The sequence below is a fragment of the Tenebrio molitor genome, chromosome 8 (genome assembly GCF_963966145.1).
Source record: "Tenebrio molitor chromosome 8, icTenMoli1.1, whole genome shotgun sequence".
NCBI lineage: Eukaryota > Metazoa > Arthropoda > Insecta > Coleoptera > Tenebrionidae > Tenebrio > Tenebrio molitor.
This window is the reverse complement of record NC_091053.1, coordinates 90,436-117,829: the sequence shown is the minus strand read 5'-3', so window position 1 is coordinate 117,829 and position 27,394 is coordinate 90,436. Positions and strand designations below refer to the sequence as shown.

Here is a 27,394-nt window from a genome sequence, read left to right as displayed (position 1 = left end):
TTTATTTAATCTTGATTTCCCAGAATAGTCAAAAAAAAATCCTTTTCTGATTGACGGTATCGATGAATAATTCACGTTAAAGGATCGTTGAAAAAATGAATCAATATGAAGTTGAAAATGAAGGTTACTCTCGTTAAAGTGATAAATAAATTTGTGATGCACCTGGTAGACTTGTCACTTGCCTCACGTACACCAACAGCTAGTGTTGTCGAATTTACAAAAAAGATTTATGATTACTAAACTCGTAGTTTTAAACAGTACGTTTTGGAGAGAATTAATATTAAAGTTAAAGAACAAGATGCAGGAAATGTAGTTATAGTGAACGGACTTTCCAACTTTTGTCTGGAGCACTGTGAGACTATCACTTTGGACTTCTATTACTCATTTCATAATATGTAAACGACATCGCCATTTCTTTTGAGGAACTTATTTTTTCTGACGAATTCATAATTTTAAAACAGTTTTTCTTTGAACCTTGCTAAACCTAGCGTCGCGTCATAATCTTAACAAGCAGACTATGTACTGTGTTTTATTATCAATAGTGTTACTTTAGAGATAAAACGCTATAAATATTTTCTTAAATCTTCATACGTTGACACCTTCAAATCACTCAAAATTTTGAACTATCCTCATTCTTCATTTTGAATTTCATTTTACTATTTATTTCATCATACCCCTTTGAGTACGTTGTTTATTTATAACAAGTCCCTTGTTTCCCCCTTACCATTTGTTCTTGTGATTCTCCTCGGCGATGGTCATCCTGTGTCGGGTGGCCTCGTAAACGTCATCATTAGCTCGCACGCGTACTTTGTACGGTATCGAGCCGAGAACCTCTAAGGAGCCCCGGGGAAGTCCCGTCTGTTGTACGCATTCGAAACTACCCCCGGGGCCTTCCATGTCCGCTGTGCTCGACATGGTAAAACTGAACGACGTGTGGCCATTTTGTATGGAAGGAAACGACAATTGCTGTAACGAGAAGACAAAAAAGACAACGTTAAAACCCCATTTTTTAAAAGATATGCAAACGACCCCGAATTCTTCGATTTCGTTGAATCGCGACGGAACGCATTCATTCGATGCATTTTACTACAAGAACGTCTTTATGTGGAAAATACCAAACAGCATTTTCTATTTGACGTGGCTGAAAAATCTACGGCGGGAAAAACGACAGTCGGAAGGTGAACGTTCATCCTATCTGATTACGTCGAACTGTGAACAATAATTGCCCGATTGATTTTAATACACCACCTTCGGGCAGATGCTTCATTTGTGAAACAAATTTTAATTAGGTTTAGATTTTGACATTTAGAACGTGCATATTCTATGTGCGACCGTTGGCGGAGCAAAATCGATTGTCTTCAAGTAACTGTAACACCGAAGGACCGAAGTCGTTTATTTATTTCTTGGCATTACTAATGAAAATACAATAGTTTGGTAAACAGTTAAAATGTATTCAAAATTACATAAAATGCTCAACAACACAATCAATATCGAATCCATCGACGTTATCCTTTAAATGTCCTTGTGCTTCAATTACTTATTTGCACATTTAAAAAGTGTGCCCATTTCTAAAAAAAAAGTATAATTTTGGTGCGCGCTGTAAGTGGATTAAAAAATCCACGTGACCAAATCGAGTAATTCCATTTAACCTCGATCGAAGTTTTGTAATATTAACTGAAGTTAAAAAACTTCGCTTTGTAAATGCTTCCACATAAAATAAATACAGTGTTGCAACCGTGAATTACTCATTCATTATTCATTAATTGTGCATTAGAATTGATTAATGCCGACTGAGATTGGAACGATAAAAAGTCGAAATTCGACCTACGACAGAGACGTTGTCGTCCACTTGCCAAGCCTGATCGAAAGCGATCCGTATCCAAGCCACCAAGAAAAGTAAAATTAACGGCGAGGTCGAGGCACGGTCATCTTATTAAATGCAGGCCACTTTCAAGTTAGAAACTGTAACACGGCCAGAAATACACATAAATTTGAAAACGTTCGCGACAATGATAATATTATTTGGCGATCACGTGACGCAATAACAACAGGTGACATGCAAATTTTTCGCGGCGGGTTTTTCACCGAAACGAAACCAGAAAAAAGAACGTTAGAAATCCGACGACAGCTTTCACATTTTACTGTGTACGGAAATGCAGGAAAATTTTTTCAGTAACAATTATTCGGACGTCTCGTCTGCGAGTAAATTTACAGAAATGATAAATAAAAACTTTCTATTGGGAACCCGGAGTATGTACGACCTTTTCGCTGTTTAATTACGTGCGGCGAACACGTAAAATAGTGTGGCAACAGTGACATGTCGGTCGTGCATTTATTCCATTTATTTATTTATATTTTTAAGGTTCGTGTGCGTTCCGAATGGGACACAACAATGCACAACGTAACGACCTTTCCATCTCGACGTGGCCTTTAATTATTGACGTCGAATCTGGTTTCACTTTCGAAATTGCACAGATTCAGGAATTCTATTGGTTTTGTACAAACCGTATACACGGTGGACTAATCAACCAGCTTTGACCTTGGCGACAAGCAAAAACATGGCGGCGCGTTTCTTTCATTAATATAAAAATGAAACTGAGCGTTCCATGAAAGTAAAAAAAATAAACGTATTTTTATACCGGGACATTTTTTTGACATTGAACATAGCCCATACTTATTCCCTATGTTCAGTTTTAAAAAATACAGGTCAATGCATGTAACCACGGTAACGAAAAAAGTACTTGACAGTTTAACAAAATGGTCAAGTTGTTTGAAGAAGAAATACACATACCTAATGCAGTTATTCTATGCCAATCAGAGCATTAGAAATATGCGTGACATTTCCAATGCAACATATGATAGACCAATTCCATCAATCGGAACAATTTTTAACATTATTTCAAAATCTCTGGTGTTCGGTATAGTTGGTTGCATAGCAACTCACAATGCATTGATCTGTGTTTTTTTAAATTGAACATAGGGAATAAGTATGGACTATGTCAGAGTTAAAAAAATGTCCCGGTATATCTATACCGTGATCAAAAAGGGCTCTTTAAGTTGGCAGTACTGATTTTTACTTTTAAATGGTATAACCGGAGTAACTTCCGGTTGTTGACGACTTCACACTGACAGCAATGAGTGCAATGACAGCCGTCGTGTGATATTTGACATTCCAAGTAAAACGGTGGAAATTTAAAAAATTAATTGTTAATACTTTTGTCGCAATGATTTTTTCATTGATTTTTAATACATATGTATTAACATTTTTGAAGCCAAACTATGCAGAAATTGTATCATATTTGTCTGGTACATTACTTAACTGAAGAGGTGGTAATTCATTAAAATTAATTGAAAAAAATCACCAAATTCCAAAACTTTTTTTTAATTACAATAGAAACAACAATTTTGTTGCTCTACTTTTGTCCAACAGTGTATGTAATTTAAAGCTTTTAATGTCCGACTTTGTTGTTATTGAACGATAATGACACATTTTTCTGATATGTTATTAGAGAAATAATCCCCTAGGGCATTATCTTCAAATAACAGGCTCTAGACTTAAACACCCACAACTATTCAAAGTTTCAATAAATATCATGTAAAACTAAATTTTTTACATAAATATCATAATTATTGTTTAAACAATACATGTACAGTCGTTGACCAAAATGAAATGGGACAAAGTAAATTTCGATTGTGTAATTCGATATTTTTGCAAAATCCATCTCTTAAGGCTGTATGACACGATGCTAAATTTTGTAGAAAATTTGTTAGAAAATGAGAGAGGACCAATGAACGATCAGGATCTGACAAAGACAGACTATGATCCTGATCGTTCATTGGTCCTGATCGCGGGTCTCTCTCATTTTCTAACAAATTTTCTACAAAATTTAGCATCGTGTCAAACAAGCTTTAGGAAACAAGTGTCAAAAATAAAAAAAAAATCTGATAAGTGTCATCATTCGACGACATTAATCACTCAATATCACTATTAGATAATTATAATGCCGAACTTAACGCCAAAACAGAAAGCGGTAATCACCACAAGATTAAGGGATGGGGTATCAGTACGTGCAATTGCTGCCGAATTGGAATTAAACATAAATAAAAATACAGTGCTAAAAACACAACCTAACTTTTTGTAGATCAATCGTCAAGTTAAATCAAGTTGTAATCTGAGACACATACGTCCCACTTACACTACACAAATCTTTGAATTGTGAAACTGTCTAAGGTAACACTGTACATACGAGCATGCATAAATATTCATGCGCCCCAACCACAATGTTTCTGATTACAATTAATATCCAGGGTGACTGACAAAAAACCTTTGACTATTTTTTTTATCCGATTTGAACAAATGAAACATCAAAAATGAAATACATAGTTGGAAAAATACTTCAACACTATCTGATTCGATTTTTTTTTCTATACATACCTATATGTATATTTTTTGACAGACGATAGTAAACTTTTTTTCCAAATTACACTGTATAATATGCAGGCATGAATCAGCCCGTTCGTTAGAAACTTTCCGATTTCCCAAAATTGTATTACACAATATGAAAATTCGTAGCCGACTATAATCGACTGCTCAAATAAAATATTTTCAAAACGGTGACACTTCCGGAAATACCGGAAATCGACGCCATCTTTGTTTTTTTAAATGGAAAGGCCCTATTTTGAGTTCATATTTGCATTCTACGTTAAATTTTAAGTTTAGAATGTCCTTTTGTCAACACTTATCTGTCATTGTTTTTGACCAATGTCATCTTTTTCGCAAAAAGCGGGGTTGCAGGGTTTCATTAAAAAAAATTGTAACTCCTGAACCATTGGAAATACAAAACTGATTTTTTTAAATTGAATTCTTAAAGGTTTGGCCGATCTTTTGGTTTTTGAGGGGGTTAAGCAGCGAAGGTATACTCAGGCGAAAGAGTGGGGTTGTAGCAGCGAATGTGAGTAGATTTCTAACTCGAAAAAACTGTTTTCTTTGATTAACAGGGTTGAACATGGTAGTAGGGGTTGGTTCTTGAAGGGGTGAAGCAGCGAAGGTGAGGATATACTCAAAGGAAGGAGCGGGGATCTAGCGGCGAATGTGACAGGATTTCCAACTCGAAAAAACTGTTTTTTTTTTTACTTAACAGCGTTAAAAATGGTAGTAGGGATTGGTTTTTATGGGGGTGAAGCGGCAAAGGTAAGAATATACTCAGAGGAAGAAATGGGGGTGAGTGGTGAAGGTGAGGAGAAATCCAACTTGAAAAAACGGTTTCGTTTTATTAACAGGGTTGAAAATGGTAGTAGGGGTTGGTTTTTGTAAAATTAAAGTAGACAGTAATTTTCCTCTTGTTTTGAGGGTCAAGTGTACAAAATTTCATCAAGATCGGAGTAAAACTGTAGATACATACAAAACAAACAACCAGACATTCAGTTTTATACAGGGTGTTTTCGAAGTTGAGGCGTTCCTTGTAACACGAGATACTATACATTATTCTTAAGAATTTTAGCTTAAATCTTCTCAGTAAAATGTTTGTATTAACGGAGATAATTGATTGTATATTTTTATAGCTTTCTAAAATTTTGAGTCCGCTCCTGTCTATTTCTCCACTGTACTAGATTAATAAACTGATGTGGCTCAGGATGGTGTCTTTCCGAAAATCGCTCTGCGTACTCTCTGGACAGTTGGACACCGCAGCTGCATTCTGATAGCATTGGCCATACATTAGCAACATATCTTTGAGCTCGTTTTTTTCGAAATGATAAGCCGTTCCGACTAATTAGATGACAACTCTGACAGTATTTTTGATCAACGTCCATGCTTACTTGATTTTTTTTGTAAATTCTAATTTCTAACAAATCAGCGCAAATTTGAGCAGTATAGGTTTCAACAAAATTTTCAAAAATTGTATCTTCATTGCCGTACCCATCTTACAAAGGTGATTTTGGCTAAACTCTTTAGAACAACGCATACTATTATATATTAAAACAAATGCCTCAACTTCGTAAACACCTGTATATTAGAAGAATGCTATAGATAGCGAGGCCGTAAGACAAGATACGGATTTTTCAATCAGTAAAAACAAATTTCTTTCATATTCAATAAAAGCACCGTGAAATTGACTACTGTCAAAATAAATTTGATTGGCTGTAGTTTCTGTCATGGTTTTACAATTTCTAACACAATTAACGTGTTAAGGCTTTCTTTCGGTTTTTTAACGTGCAACTTTATTCATCGCCTTTGAGTTATTTGGATGTCAAATAATTATTATCATTATATTATTACGTATTATTAATTTGGGTTTATTTATTGCTCCTTTTTCTCTGGGTCACATTTGAAGATTTTGAGAAATGTCACAACTTGTTAAAACGAAACGCCAAGCTAATTTTAAAGATTTTAAGCGATTTGGAGCCTTTAAGGGGCTCGTCGAACAAAAAAACGTTGTATTCAACTCGTTCGTGTGTAAATTGGGCTTTTTTTGGCAGTCGTAGGCTTTTTAAACGCTCGTTTCACTCACGTTTTAAACTGGCCCACTCATGCCAAAAAAAGTCCAATTTACACACGAACTCGTTAAATAAACTACTAAATATTTCTAAATATTTTTTTGTTAAGTCGGTCTAGATTGGTTTTGACTTTGTATTTGTCAGTGTCGAACAACTGTTTCATCTTCCTAATAACAAATCAATTAATGACAATCTCACTGACAGTTTATAACCTATTTACAAATATAATGTTAAAATCCACATTTACAAAGCACAAAATACTCGAAAAGTTGATTGCTTGATTTTTGAAGTGTACGCGATTTTTCTGCATAGCAATGTACGATTCAACAAATCACTTTTATGTAAGTTTTCAAATAAAAAAACAATTTTTTGCCGATTATTTTTTTTGTAAAAAAAAAAAACAAAAACAAAAAACCATTTGGTTAAGCAACAAAAGGAAAAATGTTCAAGATGATAAATAGAAAACGCTGCCAATTTACGTCACTACTCTTCTACGTAAACAAAAAAACAAATACTATCGCAAGTAACTACACGACCTTGGCGTTTAGTACAAATTAAACGTTCGCTTCTACAAATTGCGATAATTTAATTACTGCCATGAAAAATTGTCACTTAAACGATTCCGCAATTTGCTATTATCCAAGAACACTTTTCATTTAGTTTTTCAGTGTTCACCACTGACACTTGCTGTCTTCGTAAAAGAAAATACCAGATCCGAGTCGTAAACGCGTCTTTCAAGGTCACAAGGATTATCCACTTTTACGTCGCTTTATTATTTTAACGGCTTAGAAAACAGTTGTCCGTAGAAATAAACTAGAATTTCAAACATAATCGGGACATTAACCAGTCTTCTTTTTTTTATTACTCGTGGATGAAGATTTGCCATCAAAAAGCGCTACAATAAACAATTGTCGAACAGCGAGGTCGGGAATGTTTTGTTTTATTTATTTGAGTCGCCCAGTGCAATATCAAACACATTTGATGCTATTTTTTATAGCGACTGTTCTGTAAAATTTGACAAAGTTACCGCTTTCTTATATAAACGTCATCAGCATTAATGCGAGTTGTTTTGAAAATTAACATATGGGCATCGTTGGAGTCAGATAAGGCAGAAACATGCCTTGAAAAATTGTCACTTAAACGATTCTGCAATTTGCTATTATCTAAGAACACTTTTCATTTAGTTTTTCAGTATCCACCACTGACACTTGCTGTCTTCGTAAAGGAAAACACCAGATCCGAGTCGTAAACGCGTCTTTCAAGGTCACAAGGATTATCCTCTTTTAACGGCTTAGAAAACAGTCGTCCTTGGTTATTTTGTACGCCCGGTAAAGTGTTCTTACACTGTCTGGCAAAATATGAAATTGCCGTCCTATTTGGACTGCCGAACTACCATCGTTCATTGCTCTGATAGTAAGAGTAGGTACGTACATCGTTGGAGATTTTGGTATTTTTTCTTCTTTCAGTATTCATATGATTTAATAATAAAGTGAAATTTATTTGACAAATAAGGAAACGGTTCTGCCAAAAAAGGAAATTGCTTGACAAACACAGCTCTCTGTTTAACAGAGATAGGAAATAGTTGTGAGAAATAGTGAAATACAATTGACAAAAGAGAAAAACCAAAAGAAGAACACCAACATTTTTTGCTTCATTTGAAACCCCTATTTCCGTTATTAAAATCTCACTATTGATATACAATGCGTTCGTAAAAATCCTCGAAGAGGTCAAACGTAGGTACATATATCAAGAGTTCTGTGGAATTCGAATTGTATACATATTTGATTTTTGCTGTTCTGCAGCATATTGTGGTACCAAATAGAAAAACAGAAGTCATATACGCCCATTAATGACAGGTTTTTAATCAAGACTGTTGTAAGAAGAAAAGTAATGAGAATATAGAAAAACTGAAGAAAATCACAAGCAAAACAACTAAGAGCCCGATTTCAAGTCAGGGTGACAAATAGATGGTGCAGCGCAAATGTGAAGCTATCTTTGTCCTACACATTAATTACTAATATGCGTCATCTTTCTCAAACTTGCAATTTTGTGCCGTTACCATGACAATACAAGTTGCAAGTCAACTTGAAATCGGCCTCTAAGAGCCCGATTTCAAGTCAGGGTGACAAATAGGTGGTGCAGCCCACAGGACTCTTGATATACGTTCATTTATAGACACTGTATTATATTGAAAAATCAAAAATTTAAATTCAATTATTAAGTGGAGCGCAATTACAATGACCTTATATCGTGTGTTCAAATGAAATCCTGGGCTGAGTAGGCGTTGGAAAAATCAAACCGTTTGTAACAGTGTAGTCTGAATTTCCCGCCGTTTGACATGAATGACATTTGTTTATGTCATGGACATACGTTTGTGGTTTTTCGAACTTCGTCTTTTGTGGTCTCCCAGTGCTTTCGAGAATTTCAATAGTTTGATTTTCGGTTTTTTTAAAACCCAGCCAAGGTGTGTTTACAATGGTTTTGTTACGAGAACATACACCTTCAATTCGGCATTTGTCACAACAGGAACTTGTCAAAAAATTTTAAAAGAAGATCTGCATTTATTTCCATATCGGCTCACCGCTGTCCAAGAATTACATGTAAATGACTTGCCCCAAAGACTAAACTATTGTCAATGGTTTTTAAACACAATAGCTGATGATCTTTTAGAAAAAACATTCTTTACAGATGAAGCATATTTTCATTTGTCAGGCTACGTAAACTCACAAAACATGAGAATGTGGAGTTCACAAAATCCACATTTTTTTACTGAAGCTCCACATTACCCCCAAAAAATTGGATTTTGGGCTGCTATTAGCCAACGTAGGATTATTGGCCCATATTTTTTCCAAGGTAAATTACTGTAATCATTTGTTACTCATGTTTATTATCTCAAACATATTTGCAGGCAATATCAATGGAGAGAGATATCGTGCTGAAATTTTAACACCGTTTTTAAATGAACTTCATGATGAACTAATTTATGGGTATTTTCAACAAGATGGCGCAACAGCGCATACAACTGGCGCTACAATAAACTTCTTATCCAATTTCTACGCTGACAGGCTTATTAGTCGAAACACACTCAATAACTGGCCTCCCAGATCTTGTGATCTCACACCCTGCGATTTTTTTTTGTGCCCATTTCTGAAAAATTCCATTTATAACACCCCCATAAATGATCTGGCAGAACTTCAAAACAGAATACGGATGAAAATTGATCAAATAAATGAAGATCCAGTGGTTCTTGAGCATGTCATCAGAAATGGAGTTAGAAGGCGGGCTACGCTATGCTTACAACAAGAGGGTGCACATTTTCAGCATTTATTGTGAACGTCTGCAATAAAAACTCATATTTATGTCAAGTTGTGCTTTATTTAGATCTAAACATTTTTCCAGGTAATTAATTTACCAAAAAGTTCTCCACTTCCCAAAATTCGTAAAATCTTGCTGAAATAATCTCCAGACGCGTATTTGATGTTTATAATTTCTGACATCGTGGGTTACTATCCAATTTTAAAACGCGACAATTTACATGGTGAACCACTGGAAAGGAAACGCTGTGCAGGTGTAGGTACAGTTTTGGCATTTCAAAGTTTCGTTTCATGGGTACCATCATATGCATTGAGATGAACAACTTTAATAAAATCCCAGACACTGTGCTTGAAAATGCCCTAATTGGAACATCAGATCTGTTTAATCGGAACATAATTGAACATGTTTGTTTTCAGCAAAGGATGTCCTTAGATATTTGCTTCGAGAATTGGAATCGTTTGTTACTCTATTTTTTGTGAACAACATTGCAAAGAACGAACAAAAACAGAAATATTTTTTTGTTTATACATTTTAGGTTAGCTGTCAACATGCTCTAATTACTGAATTATAACTGTCAATCTACACTTTAAAAAAGCACAACAATTGACGGTTTCCAACGCCTTCCCAGCCCAGGATTTCATTTGAACACTCGATATATTTAAACTTCAAACGTTTGAACTAAAAACGTCGTCGTATATTTTGTTCTTTTTCGAACCGCGAAGTTCTCCGAGAAGTTCAAGGAAATCACAGAAATAACCTGCGGAAATACAATTCCAAATATTTTTCCTCGAGGCGAACCTCCGATGAAAACCGTAGAAATTTTTTTTACGGAAATCGACGCGACAATCCACGAATTGGGATGAACAAATCAGATCTTGGGTGTCGGTCGAATGTGGGATAAACTAACTGTACTCGAGCAATTCGCTGTGTTACTTTTTGCTTAGCGACTTCTTAACAGATAAAACGGAGTCGATTAAATTGGCCGCGGTTAAAAAAAAAGAAAAAAGGAAAACACGTGATGCAGTGAGCAACACCCGGATGCAAAACACTTTCCAAGCATTCTTCGTCGTCGGATACAAAGATGATTCCGATGAAGAGATGGCGGGAGAAAGTGTAATTGGTTAGTTAGTGGGAGGATTTAAATTTTCACCGTATATTGTAAAATTGACAATTACTAGGTTTCAAAAAAATTGGTAGAAACAAAAGCTTTGAAAACGTAGTGTAACTAATAATCCAGCCAGTCAAAATCTATTCCGATAGTTGTTACGGAGATCTAAAATGGTTTTGGTTTGAGAACGGTTCCTAGATGAATGAGTCACCGTTATCACCATTTCACCATTCCGTAGATGCGGTTCAACAGCACTGTAATTCACAAATTCATAGTTAGGTTGTGCGAGTCTTGCTTTGTGGTTTGTGTTTCATGGCCATTCTTGATCATAATTTTTTTGAAACACACAGTAGAAGTGTCTGATCATTGGCAATGTGGAATAACGACGTGCGTGCCTACTTAGGTATTTGGTGAAATTCAATGATTCGAAAGATGACTCACTTTTTCGCATTCAGTTTCGACACTGTGCCACAGTAAACAGCGCGTACTTGTAGTGACGTCATCGTGATCGACGCTGCTTTGGTATCTTACAAAAAACGGCAGTTTCGTCCAATTCGAATTCGTCAAGAACAGCAACACACTTATACGACATTTGCAAAATCATCCATAGAATTTCGGTTTTTTGGAGCTGCTAAGTAAAACGCACGTGCGTGACCCAGCTTGCAGCAGAAGAATTTTTCTAAAGAACTACTACAGTTCGTTACCGGAGGGTTTAAAGAAAATATAGTGTCGTGTTGAGTTTGCGAATTTGCTACTGAATGGTTCGAGGGTTCAATATTGCCGTAAGAAAATTACGATAACTTGATTAACATTTCTAATTTCGTGTTAAAAAGAATTGCTAATTTTAAACGAATCTAAGATAATCACGAAATAACAAGAAATTAGCTTCCTCTATTGACTCAATTATTGTGAGAACCTTCTTCAAGGACATTACACAAGAAAAAAAGTGCTACTTCTTGATGTAAAAATGTGATTTTTTTATGATGAAATACGTACATAATACAATAATACATACATATTTTTATTATTTTTGTTTTACCTTCATTGTAACGCAAAAAAAATTACACACAATTTTCCGTTGTAATAAACATGTTTTATTAAAATTTATCAGACCGGCAAGGTAAGAATGAGTCAAATTTTCTTTATTCTCCCAAATATAATTACGGTTACAAGAAAACAATAAGGATGAAACTTATAAAATACTTGAAGAAATGTTATTGATACAATAATAAAATAAAATATACTTTTTTTTTCTGGATTAATAATTATAGTACATAATACATCCTTTATAAAAACGTACAATGTCGTATCAATCACGTGAAGCTTAAGCGAGACATTAATTCAGCAAACAAACAGTGCGTTTTATTCCTTGCGAAGTGGCCTTTCAAACGAGATGTCACTTGACAAACCCTTACATTTGAAAAAAAAAAGTTAGCGGTCGTTGCGCACTTCCGGGAGGACATAAACAAAAATCATATGCGCCAAAATATGGACAAGGAAAAACAATACTTGACTTGTTTCGGGATTTTTTAGAAAAAACACCTATGTCCAAGTTGTTTTTGTGTGTCAACGCATTTCCATGGAACCGTATTTTTTTTTTTTAAATGGCAACCAAGTAATATTTTGCTGATTTTTATTCCTCCTTTTTTTCTTCAAATGACTTGATATTTTTTTTCCTATGCTTTAATAACAAAATTTAGGAGAAAACGAGTAAGCTAAGAAATGGAGAATAATGAGTAATAAAACTTTTGTTAAAGTCATTTTGTTTAAAGTTCAGATGTACGGAAATAAACCGCCCATTCCATCTTGACATCTGTCAAAGATAACCTCAAATGTAATGTTTTTTAATACTTTGCCCAAACGAACACGAAAAACGTTATTCAATATTCGTGCGCTGTCAGTTTTCAGGTATTCGGCCTGTTTTGCATCACTCAATCATTAAAACATAAAATAAAACATTTTTTTTAATAATCCATTTAAAATATGAAATTGTAATTTCAAATTGAAAACTTTATACAAGCGGTCTGTCATTACGAGTAAATTCCAGCTTTCCAATAGTTGCTATTTTCTTTGAGTTACAATAAAAGACGACTTTGTATGTTAAGTAAACAACAATGGCGAATAATAAGAGCCTGCTAAAAGGTCAAATCGAGCAAAATATTGCCAGGTGCTATTTGTATGCCCCGTTTGTTCGAGATTTTGTCACCATTTATGAAATTTATATGTGGGTGATGGTAAATAAAGATGCATATTCCACTAGCTTCGACTGGTCGTCTGGTTGAAACGGTGGGTTTTCCTGACTCCGTGACTAATGTCCTAGTAATTTTTATGTATTTAGGTCCTCGTTGGCACATAGTTCAACTTTATTAATAACAAAAAGAAATACGTCCCGTAATCATGAAAAAAAAAAACTTTCGCTCTAGTGCATGTGGTAATTAATTTAGGCCTTGTCAGATCGGTGCAGATGGTTGGTCATAGAGATTGAAACACAACTGAACGACTCAATTAATATTGATTGACGTAAACTATCAAATGTGCGACATTTATTCATTACAAAACCGGAGGCCGATTGTGGCGTCGAAATTCACGTTCAAAAAAATCAACGTAACCATGAATTAGTTCCACGTTTGTGCTTGTCATAGATAGATACAACCTTCGTAATGATGCACAAGAGAGAGCAGCAGGTGTGGTTCGTAATTAGAAAAAAAAAAAATTAGAAAATATACCATCACGAACTTGCCTCGCTCGCGAACTTCAAAATGGCCTCGGCAATGATTTAATTTGCCAAAATTTTCTCACAAAAGAAAAATACTCTGGCGACGTTCCTTAAAGATTACACCGAAAACAATTAATTTAAAAATGCTCCGCTGCACTCACACAGAGAACTTTCTAATACCGAATCGAATTGGAGCAACTTGTGTAACGAGAGTATTTCAGTTCATGTAACGATTTTCAAAATCGGGAAATTTTGATTTTTCAACGTCAAAATTTCCCTTTAGGGTTTATTTAGGCAGAAAACTGTGCATCGCAAAGTACCTGTGAGTACTAATTTTCTCACCAAAACAAAAAATGCACCTAATAGTAACAGAGATAATTCGTTTTAAAAATTTTATAGTTGCACAACTTCATTCCATCTCACCCTTGATCTTCCCCGTCCACTAAAGAAAATTCAATACAATCATCTTGAACAGTTCAGCTCCCCCCTTTTCAGTCGAGACGACTTTCTAATCATTGTTTCGGTGCCTTTTATAAGATCAAGTTATGAGCCCTGGGACTCCGAGAATGCTGTCGTAGGGGAACGTGCCCTCTTTTATGGGAAGGGCGGCGACGTGACGGCAGATACAGGGAAAACAGGGGTCGTCTCGATTTACAAAAACGAAAAATCGGTCGCGGCGCCAGTGCGACGCGACGACGACATCGACTCCTAAAAAAAGAAGTCTTAACGTTGGGATGACCCTCTCAAAAAGAGATCTTCGCCACGCCAAAGGAGCAATTATCGTATAGTCATAATCAAAACGACATGAATGCCAATATTAGTTTTGCGAAATTGTGGGCTTGTGAAATTAGCGAAATACGTTTCGGTCCAGTCTCTTCGCTAATTAATGTCCACGTTCCGGAAAGTGATAGAGAATGAAAAACATACGGAATGGATTTTTCGGGGAAATTCGCGATTTACGTGTCCAGCCACAAACGAGTTTTTCCTGCGGAAAATGACAAACATTCGGGCTAACCTGAGGCCTCCACAGTTTTTTTTTTGCATTTTAAAAGGTGAAACTAAAGTAAAAAAAAAAAAAAAAAACATGCAAATTATACAGGAAAGCAGTAAGTCGCAATTCCTGCTCCAAAATAACAAGTTTTAGCTAATTTGCATCGTCGGGAATTTTCTAATTAACAGTCAATTGAAAAAGAGAAAAACTGAAAATTTCGGAACTTGTCTACCTTCTTGACAGGGGATAAATGTGCCGAAACGTCAGTTAATTTTTCAGTTACCAGTTCATCACCGTCACGTGGTCATTACGTAACGTCCAACACGGAATGTACTTCTTATTTTGTGAGTCGCAAGAATGAAATCCAGTTTATTTGTAAGAAACTTGTGGTCGGGAATTGAAAATAAGAAAGTAATTTCGATTCCCTTTCGCCGCATTAATTCCACACATCGTCCAAATAAAATATTACTGCGGTCGATTCGGCGCTATTGAATGTTTAAAATGACGACAGCAGCGTCCGCATAAACAAATATTTATATGAAAATTGAGTTTAACACGGACGACGTTTTATCATTGCCAAATGACGAATTGATGACGCATCTCCAGTATTATGTTAATTAAATTCGAATTGCAACGATAACGCGAAGATGTGAAAGAGTATGGTACGCTGTCGGACCATTTTTAAAATAAATTACTCAAGGCTAAAAATCATCGAATGATTAATTCATAAAGTTAATTGAAAGCAAACATTCTGATTACTGTATTAATAATAACAATGTTGTTCATTGTGTTATTTAATAGCTGTCGAATCGAATAATCCCCAAATGTGGAAGCAGAGATTAATTCTAAAAAAACCCAAAGTAAATTGGTGATCCAAACAAGGGCCAAACAATTAAAATGGCACACAAAAAATTGACTTTTTCGTTTTAATCGTTCCAATTTAAAATCATTGATACACTATGACGGATAATGCATTCGGGAGTTGCTCAAGCCCGCGTCAAAATATAAAATTCGAAAGTTTGAACTATTTGTAACTATTATTACTCAATAATATTTACTTGAAGCATCAGAATTTCTGATCTCTTACAGATTTTCTGCACAGCACTATGTTGATAGTGATAAATATTTATCTTCTCTTCTATCATTAATTTTGTAGACTCGGCTTCATGATTGACAACATAATATAAGAAAACAATTAATTGTCACAAACTGTATTTTACCGGATACTCAAGAATTAACACATTTTTTTAAACACCTGCTACGTGAGAGTTTTCTATTTCCTGGTTCAGTTTTCTAGAGATTGTAACGATTTGACTCTGGTGGTAGATTTTTCTCCAGTGGTAGATAACACAATCCAACACGACGATTACAAAACAATGAAAACCACAATGCCGTCTTCAGACCTGCACATCACCAAATAACGTCACTCATTCTCGGAACAATCCCCCCGTCTTTTTTTTTCATTTTCATTACGAAAATGTGGAAAACGGGATAACCGTTTTCGACGACTCATCAACAGACATAAAACATACACTAAACGATTACACCACACCGACAAAAGGCGAAACATCGTGTGTTCACGGCGTCCCCCCAGAGGAGTGCCCGAACCGACTCTTCTTCACATTATTCCACTCCGCAGCGAGGTTCGATTCCATCACATTATACATAAAAAGCTCAGCAAACAATTTCGTCCCAGTCAAAGACTTCAAAGCTCCAGTTCTCTCTTTTTTTTTTTGGAGCAAAAGAAGGCGGAGACCCAATTATCCACGGCATTAATTGCTCCTCAATTACGGCGTGTGGCTTTCCGGGAATTAAGTTTTGAGACAGTTGGACAGTTTTGTAACCAGTGTCGTTATTAATTAGCAAGTTTCGATGAGACCTTTACGTTACGAAATATCTTCGGTTGAATAACTCGCGAAAAGGACATCCGACGAATGAAACTTTTTCATAAAATATTAAGGACGTCGAAGTTATTGTTGTTTTGAGTTTAATTAATCGGGATTGGTAGTGCTGGATGTGGCAAAGGTTGTCGATTGTGAAGGTTGCCAACTAATAGACACAAATTATTTAAAAAAATATGTTATTATTAATATTATGATCATTACCAAACTGCAGTTTAAAAAAAAATTAGTTTTTGTGGGCCGACCTTATCGTTCTCTACTATCGCGTAAAGCTAATAGTCTAAGATCCCACTGCATGATTTCTACGTTCATCTGTTTTTTAATCAAAATACATACCATTATTATAGATAATTATGAATAGAGAAATATGTTTCTGCAGGGTTGCCTATCAAAATATGGCCGCAAGTATTTTTTAATTAAAATTAAATTAATTAATTTTTTCCAAACAGTTTCGTTCACTTGTTTTTTACATAAATTATAATTCATTTCAAAGAGAGATGTGTAAAGAACTTGAAAAGTTTGTGTTGCCATTTCTCAGTTGGCCGCAACCCCTTGGCAACCGGGTGTAAACATGTACCTCTCTGTTTAATTTATAACTTCATAACGTATACTCATAAATTATGTATATATCAAATTAAAGCTAATTTTTTTTCTGTACACGATGGAATACGGTTGCTTATGGAAAAGTGGCCGCAAATAGGGGTAACTGTTAAAGATAGATAAGAGCGAAAGAGAGTTAGCGCACCACAAGCTATCTATTTGAGCAAAAATGACGTGAAGTTGGCAACTGAGAAATGGCAACCAAAACTTTTCAAGTTCTTTACACATTTTTCTTTGAAATGAATTATAATTTATCTTAAAAACAAGTGAACGAAACTGTTTGGAAAAAAATAATTAATTTAATTTTAATTAAAAAATACTTGCGGCCATATTTGATAGGCAACCCGGCAGAAACGTATTTCTCTACTCATAATTATCTATAAAAATTGTATTTTGATTAAAAAACAGATGAACGTAGAAATCATGCAGTGGGATCTCGTACTACATATAAGTAAGTGCACTAGACGACTCGCCACAGTAAAAAGGCGTAACGGTTAGACCCTTTTAACATCCTTTGTGCATTGGACAAACCCAATTTCGCAATTGCCGCAGTTTCTAGTCTCTTCAAGGATCAATGCGAAATTCTCGTCTACGTCGCAAAGACGAAGCGGAAGTTCTCGACTTGCGGGCTAGTTCTGTACAACTGCAAATCGTATTCGTTCATATTCCTTCCAGTGGTAGTTCGTCAGGGGGGGGGGGGCAAGGGAGTGCCTCCACAAAAAAAAAACTGCACAAAAATTTCCTTAAATATATATTTAGGCAAATTAAATGTAGCAACAGACGATAGAAGAAAAATTCACATTGAGTCTCATAATAACATAATCTTCAAGTTAAACATAATCCCGATATACATAATTAAAAGATTAATTACATCAAAACCTAGCTTTTAGAGGACAAGATGAAAGTGAATCATCGTTAAATAAAGGTAACTACAAATAATTAATCTCTTTTTTGAGTAAACATAAGCCCAATTTAAAAAAAATTCTAGATAATAAGTCGGTATTTTCTGGAACTTCAAAAATAATACAAAACAAAATTTTAGAGTCAATCACTGCAATTCTAAATAAAGAAATAGAGAAAGAAATTTCTATTGCTCCATTTTTCTCGTGGCAAATTGATGAGACCACAGATATACAGGGTGTTTCTGAAATACGTGTGTTAATCTTAACCAACGAAAGAACTCGGCAATTTACGAAACTTTTCGCTATAAAATTTGTAAAATTCGTAAAATTATTCCAAGATTTTTTGCCCCACAATTTTTACCAAACGAGTCATTTTGTGTGATTAACTAGTTTCTATTTTTTGTAACCATGAGAATCTAAATTTTGATTATTTATTTTTTTCTATAACAATGGAACTTTGTAACAAAGCTCTGTTTCTATCACAACAGAAAATTTTCGCCCTTACTCCATAGGCGGGTACACACGTTGATGCTTGATTTATTCCAAATTTTAAATCAATTTGTATTGCTTTTTCGTAAAAATGTTATAGAGAAAAGTTCCATGATTTGGCGCGTTCTTCCACTTCGTTAAAATTAACACACGTATTTCAGAAACAAACTGTATAATAAACTGTTGCTCACAGTTATCGGTTATTTTTCGATATATGTATCATCAACGGTCGGATTGTACATAGAAAGATTTCTTCGTTTCTACAACGTAAGTCTAGGTCGAAACGCTGAGAAGTTCTCAACAGAATCCTTTCAAACCAAAATTAAGTCAGTCGCTCCTCAAGCTCTCTTTACACACTGCTATGACCATGTTTTAAATCGGTTTTGAGTAAATCTTGCAATTCTATTCAAAATAGTAGAATATTTTTTCTAATTTGTTAGGATTTGCATCTTTTTTTTGTTATAAAGCTATAATTTTATGGCCAAGTAGAGTTTTCCCATTAATTCTGCCTCCCCTATTTACGGATTGACGAGCCGCCACTGATTCCATCGTCGAGTAATTAGAGTTCGGGTAATAATTAAATAACACGGCAAGTGCGAAATGAAGAATTGTGTCGTCTAGGTAACGAGAAAGTAAAACAAAATCCGGGAATTTCACCACAAGATGTTGGTCGCACATTGACGAAATTATTAAATCCATTATTAGAAAGTGATCTTATTGTTGTAGGTAGAATAAGGAAACGAATCGATTTTTGCAGCGGTGCTCATGCATATTTTTTAAATTTTTAAACACTCTTACGTGGTTACGTCCAAACATTCCAAACTGTCCTTAATAATTCTTCGTCTATTATATTATAAGGTACGAAAAATCTTTTAGAAAATCACTGTTGTCAGTGTAGGTGTAGTCCGTTTTTTTTTTATAATCAATTGTTAATGTCAAAATACAGAAAAAGACCAAACTGTATATGTATTAAAAATCATTGACATTTGGTCCAGTTCTATCTCAATTTCACCCTATTTTTCCCCTAGATCATTATTGAGGTTATGTTGCATACGTTTATATGACACGTGTTTAATTTAAATTTAAATTGTCAAATGTGACAATCGGTGATAATTTCAAAAGTCAATGTTTCAAACGTGATTTATAAAATTCACTGTTTGGAATTTTCTGCCAACCTGACAATTGAAAAAAAAAACAGATTTTATTTATATACTCGTATGTACTGTCGCGAGCAATAAATTTTGGTCGTCAATGTCATTTCAAAATTTGGTTAAATTGTCACAAATTAAAAAAAAATCTCTGCCTGATTATGGCCATGTCAACAAAGTGTCAAAAAAATGACATTAATGCCATTTAACATAATGATAGATTATGATGTTTATGACTGTTTTACAATGAAGCATTTTCCATTGCGTCAAAGAGTGACATTGACGACCAAAATTTATTGCTCGCGACTGTACATACATATACATATATTTTGGTCGCCAACAAATGCCAATTTTCAACTAGCCTGTTTACTATGGATAAACTCCCGTTTCGGGGGACAATACGCAACCGGAAACGCCGATCCCAATTTTCACGAGATCTGCGGTAGGTAGGATCGACCGAAAGTAGACAAACCGGAAATCCGGAACTCCCGGGTCCGTGTGACAGTGCCCGAACGAGACGCAGATCAGAGAAAGATCGATCGGTGTGCAACTACGGAACCGTTCCCGTTGTCAAATCCTCGGTTGGTCCTGTTAATGATGATGATTTTTTGTGCAGTTGTGACCATAATAATACGCAAATACGAGCCCCTCTCATCGACAAATAGCGTAATGGGATTGTGTGTACGGGTTTAATAGCACGAGACTGAAACCACGGTGTGTTTCGACTTGTTCCATGAAATGTCAAGGATGTCTGTATTTTCTCTGAATATATCGCACGAAATTCCGATACAGAATCGGTCCTGTGGAACGCGCACGGGTCGTGCTAGACCGGTTTTCATTAACAAACAATAATAGAACAATTAGCGACAAATGCGCAAATAAGTGCGTTAACACTACAAAAAAAAATATGTATATACACAGTGCCGTTGATCGAAAATGTAGTGCGGTGTGCCGCAACGGATTAAAATGCCGACTGAAGAGTACACGTAAGAATACGTTCACAATGCACTCTGGCAGATTGTTAAAACTTCTACTTGGTGTTACATAAACCCACGAGTCGAGTGTGTTCTACAGCGAAAGACGATTTTGTAATTAATAACCACAGAACGATAATTAATACGAGAATGTTTTTTGCATGGAAGGTTTGAATTTCGCAAAAGTCTAAGCACGTTTTTGATTCGAATTTCCGAAACCCCCAACGACTGTCTTGGTCGTTTCAAGTCACGAACGGCCACTATTACTACGAATTCCTGTGAATTCACGTTTTCCCTTGCTCTTGTCTTCACAAAACGGCGAACTCTTGCTGTGCTAGAACTTATTCGTATGGACTTGGGACATTCAACTCGTATAATTTGCTCAGAATTTAACTAAATAAAAACTCTCGGTGGGTGTTTAATACTGTTTATTTTTTATTTTTGGTGCCTCCATATCATTCGCAAATAAAAACCTTAGAAAACCTACGGAAAGCTTATTCTTTTCTGGTGGATCTTATTTCACACGTAAAAGAACTATGTTCGAAGTCTTTCTCCCCCGGGAGTATAAAAACTGGACCCGTATTATATCTTCGAACGGCCGTAAATTAAATTCTCGATACATATAACAGAGTCGACACAAATACCAACGTTGCATTATACTGAATGACAAAAAGGATAATGCATTATGAAATCTATATCGATTACAGTTCGCAAAAATTCCCATCCCAGAACTAATTTATAAACAATTTATCTAACATTTCACGTCTCAGCCTACCTTCCCGAAAGGTCATTGCTGGTCGCGCACGAAAACACCAAAGAAGTAAATTGATTTTTTAACAATTCGATTGTCATCTTTCACTAACATTGAATTTGCAGCTGGGAATGTCATTAGCTGGTTGGCTCCAAGTGAAAAATAGCCGTGATGAGTCCAAGAGTACCAAAATAATCTGACTTAACATTAGAGCAAAGATTTCGAATGCAACTTCAGTCCATGCCATGTATGTAAATCGTTGTTCCTTTTCGGGGTGTAATACATTTTGGCAATATTACTCCGCTTGAATTCCAAAAATTTCTTTGACAATGAAATTATCGCAACAAAGATACAATTTACAACAGTGCGCGCTCTCACACGACAAATATCCACTGTTTGATTTGAGATAAACTTTGTGACACTTCCACGTGTTCCTACTGGTGCAATCAATTCATTTCAATCGATCATGAAAACAAGTGGAACACGATTGCGAAATTCCCCTTATGGACAATATAAATCATCTGCGAATGTGGAAACTTGGGATGAAACAATACAAGGCGACGCTAATCATCCAACCGAAATAATTTAACGGGTAAAAACTAGTAACTTATGATATAATAAATTATAAATTTTGTGTTGCCGAACGAAAAAAATATCCCCCTACAAAATGGGACTAGTTTTCCCTTTTTTTTTTAATGTTCGACATGGGTTGCAAATATGTAATAAGTTTTCGTTACGAAATACTATAAAATCGGTAGTGATGGGACAGTAATTGCGACGGTCCCGTTATGGGAGCATCAGTCATCCGCCGCACACACCCATCCTGCGGAACCCACTCATTCCAGCATCCTTGGAATTTCACTACCGGATTATTGCACAGCGAATTACGGACGAAATCCGGAGGCCGTTTGCTTGATATGCGAAGGAGCCACCCTCGGAAACTTGATCAATGAACACGACTTACCCCTTCATTTCCTAGGAACTTTATCGTGGGACCCTGGCAGTTAAATTTATTCTGAAACAAAATACGACCGATTAGTAGAATTGTGAAAAAGGAAGTTGGAATTGGAAGACGTGTTACGTTTGTCGAATAGCAAGAAAGGCAACCTCAAAAATTATTCGAAACCGTGATTAGCCAAATGCCCAACCAACTGGTGTCCCTCTTTGAAGAATTTACATACGTCCAATGTGTTAAGTGGATAAAAGGACAAGCCTTTCTCACGTTTCGATTCTCCTTACGGCATTAATTGCATGTAATTGCCATTTACGCTAGTGTTAAAGAAAAAATCCGTTACTTGCCATTATAAATATAAAAAACAGACACAAATGTAATAAACATCATAAAGTCGCTCCATTATTCATATTGTGCACCGGACAATGGCATTACTTTAAAGTCGATCAGATGATGGGAATTAATTAAGCTAAACGTCACATCAAAAGTGATCTCACGGGGTAAAAACGATAACAATGTAATTGATGGTATGTATTCAAATAAGTGTTCACAAGTCTCGTTGTAACACTTATAGATATTGTTATAATAACGAATCAATTAACAGAAGACTATCGAGAGTGGTGTTTTATATAGGTATCGCGTTTTTTTTTTAATTTCACCTCAAAGTAGACATTGAAAAGTCGATTGTGAACGCACCACGGATTACAGATCCCGCATCAGCTGTTTAAAGCTAACCTCACTTTTTACTCTGCAGACTGACGAGTGGTGCGTTTTGAAATTACTGAATTTATTCCATAAGTAGTTTTCAGTTTTCACGCAGTATACAGGTGTCCCACCAAAGACTTTAGAGCCTATAATATCTCGGTTATTGGCCAACGGATTATTAAGAAATTTTAAATGCAGATATGTTAAGACGGTGAAGATTCAATTAGTAATAATAAAATTACCTCAAGTTTCTTTATTCAAAATTAAGCGCAATTATTATTATATTGTTGAACATTATTGAATAGGTATCTCAAAAATTTTAGCACATTTTTAACAAAATAGTTAATGTTTTCTTGAAGTAGAAACTGTTAATTATTAAATTTTTTGTGTAGACACATGTTTTCTAACGAGTAACCATCGGACACTAGTTTTGTGAAGATTCAAATAAAGGAAAATGTTTTAAAATTATTTTTTTTTATTAATCGGGCACTTTATTACTATAGTGAAATTTTTTTAATAAACAATTGTCAGTGTCAAAATGAAGTAAAAAACCATACGGTACCACCCTAAAATTTGGACATATGGACCAGCTGTATAACAATTTGACACGAAATCATGGTTAAGGTTATGTTCACTTCACTTCCCGTACCTTTCTTCCGTAAATTCATTTTCAAAACAAATTTAATGAGAAATCAGGAGAAACCTTTTCGAATTTGAAATAAACTCTCGCTCGTTAGGGCGCAGGCTCAGTTACATAAAAAAATGTTGACACTCAATGTGACCAATCGTATTATCATGAAAATCACAGTTGGGCTCATACCAACAAGACAACGTTTTGACAATTGTTTATTAAAAAAATTCAACTATAGTAATTTAGACTTCATTCACTAGAATACCTATCTTCCAAATTTCACAAAAATCGGTCCATAAATAATAGAGATATGAAAATCTTACGTGGAACAGCCTGTAGATGTCTAGAAAATGAAATAGCTGCTTGATCAGCTGATAATAAGATCAACTGAGTGCAACGACTTTTCCTTTATGTTTGGAAATCGGCTAATCGAACCGTTGTACTGTTTCAGCTTTTTTCAATAATCCGCATCAGATTTAGCATCTGATTTAGTAAGTTGATTCTTGCCTTCTTGAACTCATCATGCGTCCTATTTTATCGATATTAAAATAATAATATTCTTTTATTATCGAATCCTATTGACCAGGCAAATCATCCTACAACCCTACAGCCTATCCGATTTGGTCAGGCGGTCGGATGGCACGGCCACCTAACTTATTCTGACAGAATCCTGTCCAAATCGAGATGGGGACCTTATGACGGTGAAATTCTCAATTGGGTACTGGGTAAATAAATAAGTTATCACACTTGACCTATAACACTGTCCTCTTATCAGTATATCGTCATAGGTATAGTAAACAAAGCCAAACAAAAACTAGATTTACAATAGTGATTGTAGTAAACTTGCCAGGATTAGACAAACAATAACAACTCCAGTTTTTACGTCGATACGTCAATAAGTTGAAAATTTTCAAAATATGTAGAAAACAATGTTGTTTTTTATATCCGATAAAGAAGCAGCTTTAACTTGAACTATAATTACGTTAATGTTAAAAAGTGGTACAGTTAATCCCACATAAACGCGTCTATCCGTCTTATCTTTTCACGTTACTGTAGCGCACACAAGATAAACTTGTTATCGACTTTCTTCTGTGGTACCCATAAAATACGAGGTGTATCCAGAAGTTCCGATCGCCGATAGGCTTTGCGCAAGTTGAAGGACCGCAAGAGGTTTGTACAGTCGTACTGTTACTAAAGATCAGCGCTGGACAAAACATAACATTGTCAGTTGTCAAGTACGGTCGGTGATTATGATTTGTGAATTAAATTGGAAATGCCTTTATTCAAAGATAAAACAAAATACACACGAACGCCAGAAGTTAAAAATAACGGAAATATTTTATTTTCCAATGAAATTTTCAAACAAAATTCGAACAGGTCAATTTAATATTTTTTCTACAACCGTCAAAAAAACGTGACATTTATGCATCGTTATCATGTCGCAAAGTATGTGATTTTTGATAGTGAAATAGTATATTATGTTATGAAGAGCAAAAATGAAGTTTTATGTGCTGCGGTTGGTAGATTGGCTGCTGAACGCAGTGAGGCAGACAAACCAGCCAAAGCACATAAAACCATTTTTGCTCCGATTAACATATACTATTTTTTCTTCAAACCTTCATAACAAATTATTTAAGACATGTTAAGAAACCAGGTAGGAATTTCAAATGATTTAGCTAGTTTACTTTGCTGCCGCTCATCAGCGGAGATAATAACTTCACGGACGCCCTCAGCGGAGATAATAACTTTATCTGCCGCTCTCAGCGGAGATAATAACTTTATCCGCCGCTCGTCAGCTCGTTAGATGCCATGACAATAAAGTGACACTTTTGCATTATCAATGCAGCAGGATAATGCCATAATTTACGGACGTTTGAAGAAAAAAATATTTGTCAAAAAGTTTGTTCACTTGTTGGGACATTATAATTTTAGGACGGGTTGTTTTCAAGTGGCACACCAAAAACTCTTAAAAGAATCGATTGGATCTGGGAAAAATTCTTATCGGTAGACTGGAAACATACTGTCAATCATCATCATAATTTTGTTATCGGTGATTTCGTAATCCTTACTAAGCGATTTTCTTTTTTTCATCATCATCACGCAACATACAGCGCCGAATATCTGTGATTTCGCATTTTTCAGCAACGTTTTTGTCTTTATTTCACATTGTTCTGTAATTTACTCGATACATTGAGCAAAATGCAGTCTTTATATAGCTGCTGCTCATCCGTTCGTAAAACTGACACATCACATTTAGCTAAATTTGGAAAAGTTCAGATAAGATCCGATCAGGTTGACCTGTTTTCTCGACAATAGTTATTTTTTTAAGTGCGCAAAATGAGTGTTTTTTGTTGATGCACGAGAATGAGTTTTTAGTCGAGACCAAAAATTCATTCGAATGCGCCAACAAAACAGGAATTTGGCCACGAAATACAAACACTATTTTTTCTACAAGCGTCAAAAAAAGATTTTGATTTTTGATGGCAAATTAGATGAAGAAAATCAAAGTATCAAGTATTGTGACAAGTCATTGTAACCTAGGAAACGCGCAAATGAAGACTACATTTCTTCACGTGAAAAAAAAAAACATTTTTTCACATGAGCAAAAAAGAGAAACTTTGCAACTTGATAACGATGCATAAATGTCACGTTTTTTTGACGGTTGTAGAAAAATAATATTTTGGACCGTTGCGTTGCGAGCATCAAAAGGGAAAACCGGAAACATCTCTTCCTTCTTAGGAAACTAAATGTACAATGTTGAATGTCTTCTTTGGCAAATTAGAAAACTCTCTTGTTACTTGTTTGGCTTTCATTTTTAGAAATGTTATATTTTTTGATTTTCCACTGCGAACATTCAAAATTCGTGTGCAGCCACTGGGGACGACAAGTAGCTGCGTGATTACTTCCGGTGCCGGGCTTTGGGTGCGGACCGATGAGACAGGCCAAGGCCGCACAAGGGGGACTTGTCGGTCACCGGTGCACACCAACGTGGTAATCCGACACAAAAGTTGGTCTTTCTCTTGCATTGTTGGCACGTGAGCCGTGTTTTTTGGTGTACAAGTATCCATGACGCAGGTAAATTGTTCCATCGGAAATTTCCAATTGACAAAAGGATTACAGTTGCCGTTGCACTTCAAATTAAGAATTGCACCGACGTGTTCAGATCCTATGAACACTAGTTAAAGGTTAATTCTCTCTTTTTTCTTTAATTGATCGCCGAGCTTGCAATTGGCATCCTGTTATTAGCTCCGGTCCAGGTCGTTTAATTGAACTTTCGAGGAATCACTGACGGTATTCATGAAAATAATATCCAAGGTGATTCCTCGAAATATTTTTTAGGTTAAACCAAAACTGATGTCTGCAAGGACTTTGTCAATGTAACAATACAGTAATGAAAATTACGATAGCAAACATTCCATCTGTTAAATGTTACGATAAAAACTTTCCTTCGACTGGTGGATGAGTTCATTGTCTCACAGTCGAAATTGTCAAATGAAGAGATCGTACTCTTTAGTGCAGCCCATTACTGTTTTTTTTTAAGCAGCGAATGTGATCTGTATTATTGCTCAAAGGTTTGAGACCCAAAATATGACGTTTTGAACAGATTCTTGACAAATTTATGGAACTTGTTAAGCTGCAAAGTTGTAGGCTAATACTATCTCCACTGTTGTGTGTTTGCCTAAACGGATGCATATTTTATCAACCAAGAATGATAA

At 35.4% G+C, this 27,394-nt stretch overlaps 1 protein-coding gene and 2 long non-coding RNA genes across 3 annotated transcripts in view; 1 reads left to right on the top strand and 2 right to left on the bottom strand.

The window, feature by feature from the left end:
- Su(Tpl) (Suppressor of Triplolethal) overlaps nt 1-27,394 on the bottom strand; it is a 58,113-nt gene that overhangs the window by 11,345 nt on the left and 19,374 nt on the right. The window contains exons 2-3 of the mRNA XM_069056577.1: nt 22,355-22,405; nt 725-966 (exon numbers count right to left, since the gene is read on the bottom strand). Of these exons, the coding sequence (XP_068912678.1) occupies nt 725-966; nt 22,355-22,405 (293 nt within the window). The remainder of the gene's footprint in view (nt 1-724; nt 967-22,354; nt 22,406-27,394) is intronic.
- On the bottom strand, nt 6,894-22,348 carry LOC138137277 (uncharacterized). The gene is made up of 2 exons (XR_011161674.1): nt 9,908-22,348; nt 6,894-9,832 (listed from the first exon to the last, which is right to left on the bottom strand). It is a non-coding gene; the product is annotated as an uncharacterized lncRNA (long non-coding RNA).
- LOC138137276 (uncharacterized) lies at nt 9,027-9,860 on the top strand. Its single transcript, XR_011161673.1, has 2 exons — nt 9,027-9,348; nt 9,404-9,860. It is a non-coding gene; the product is annotated as an uncharacterized lncRNA (long non-coding RNA).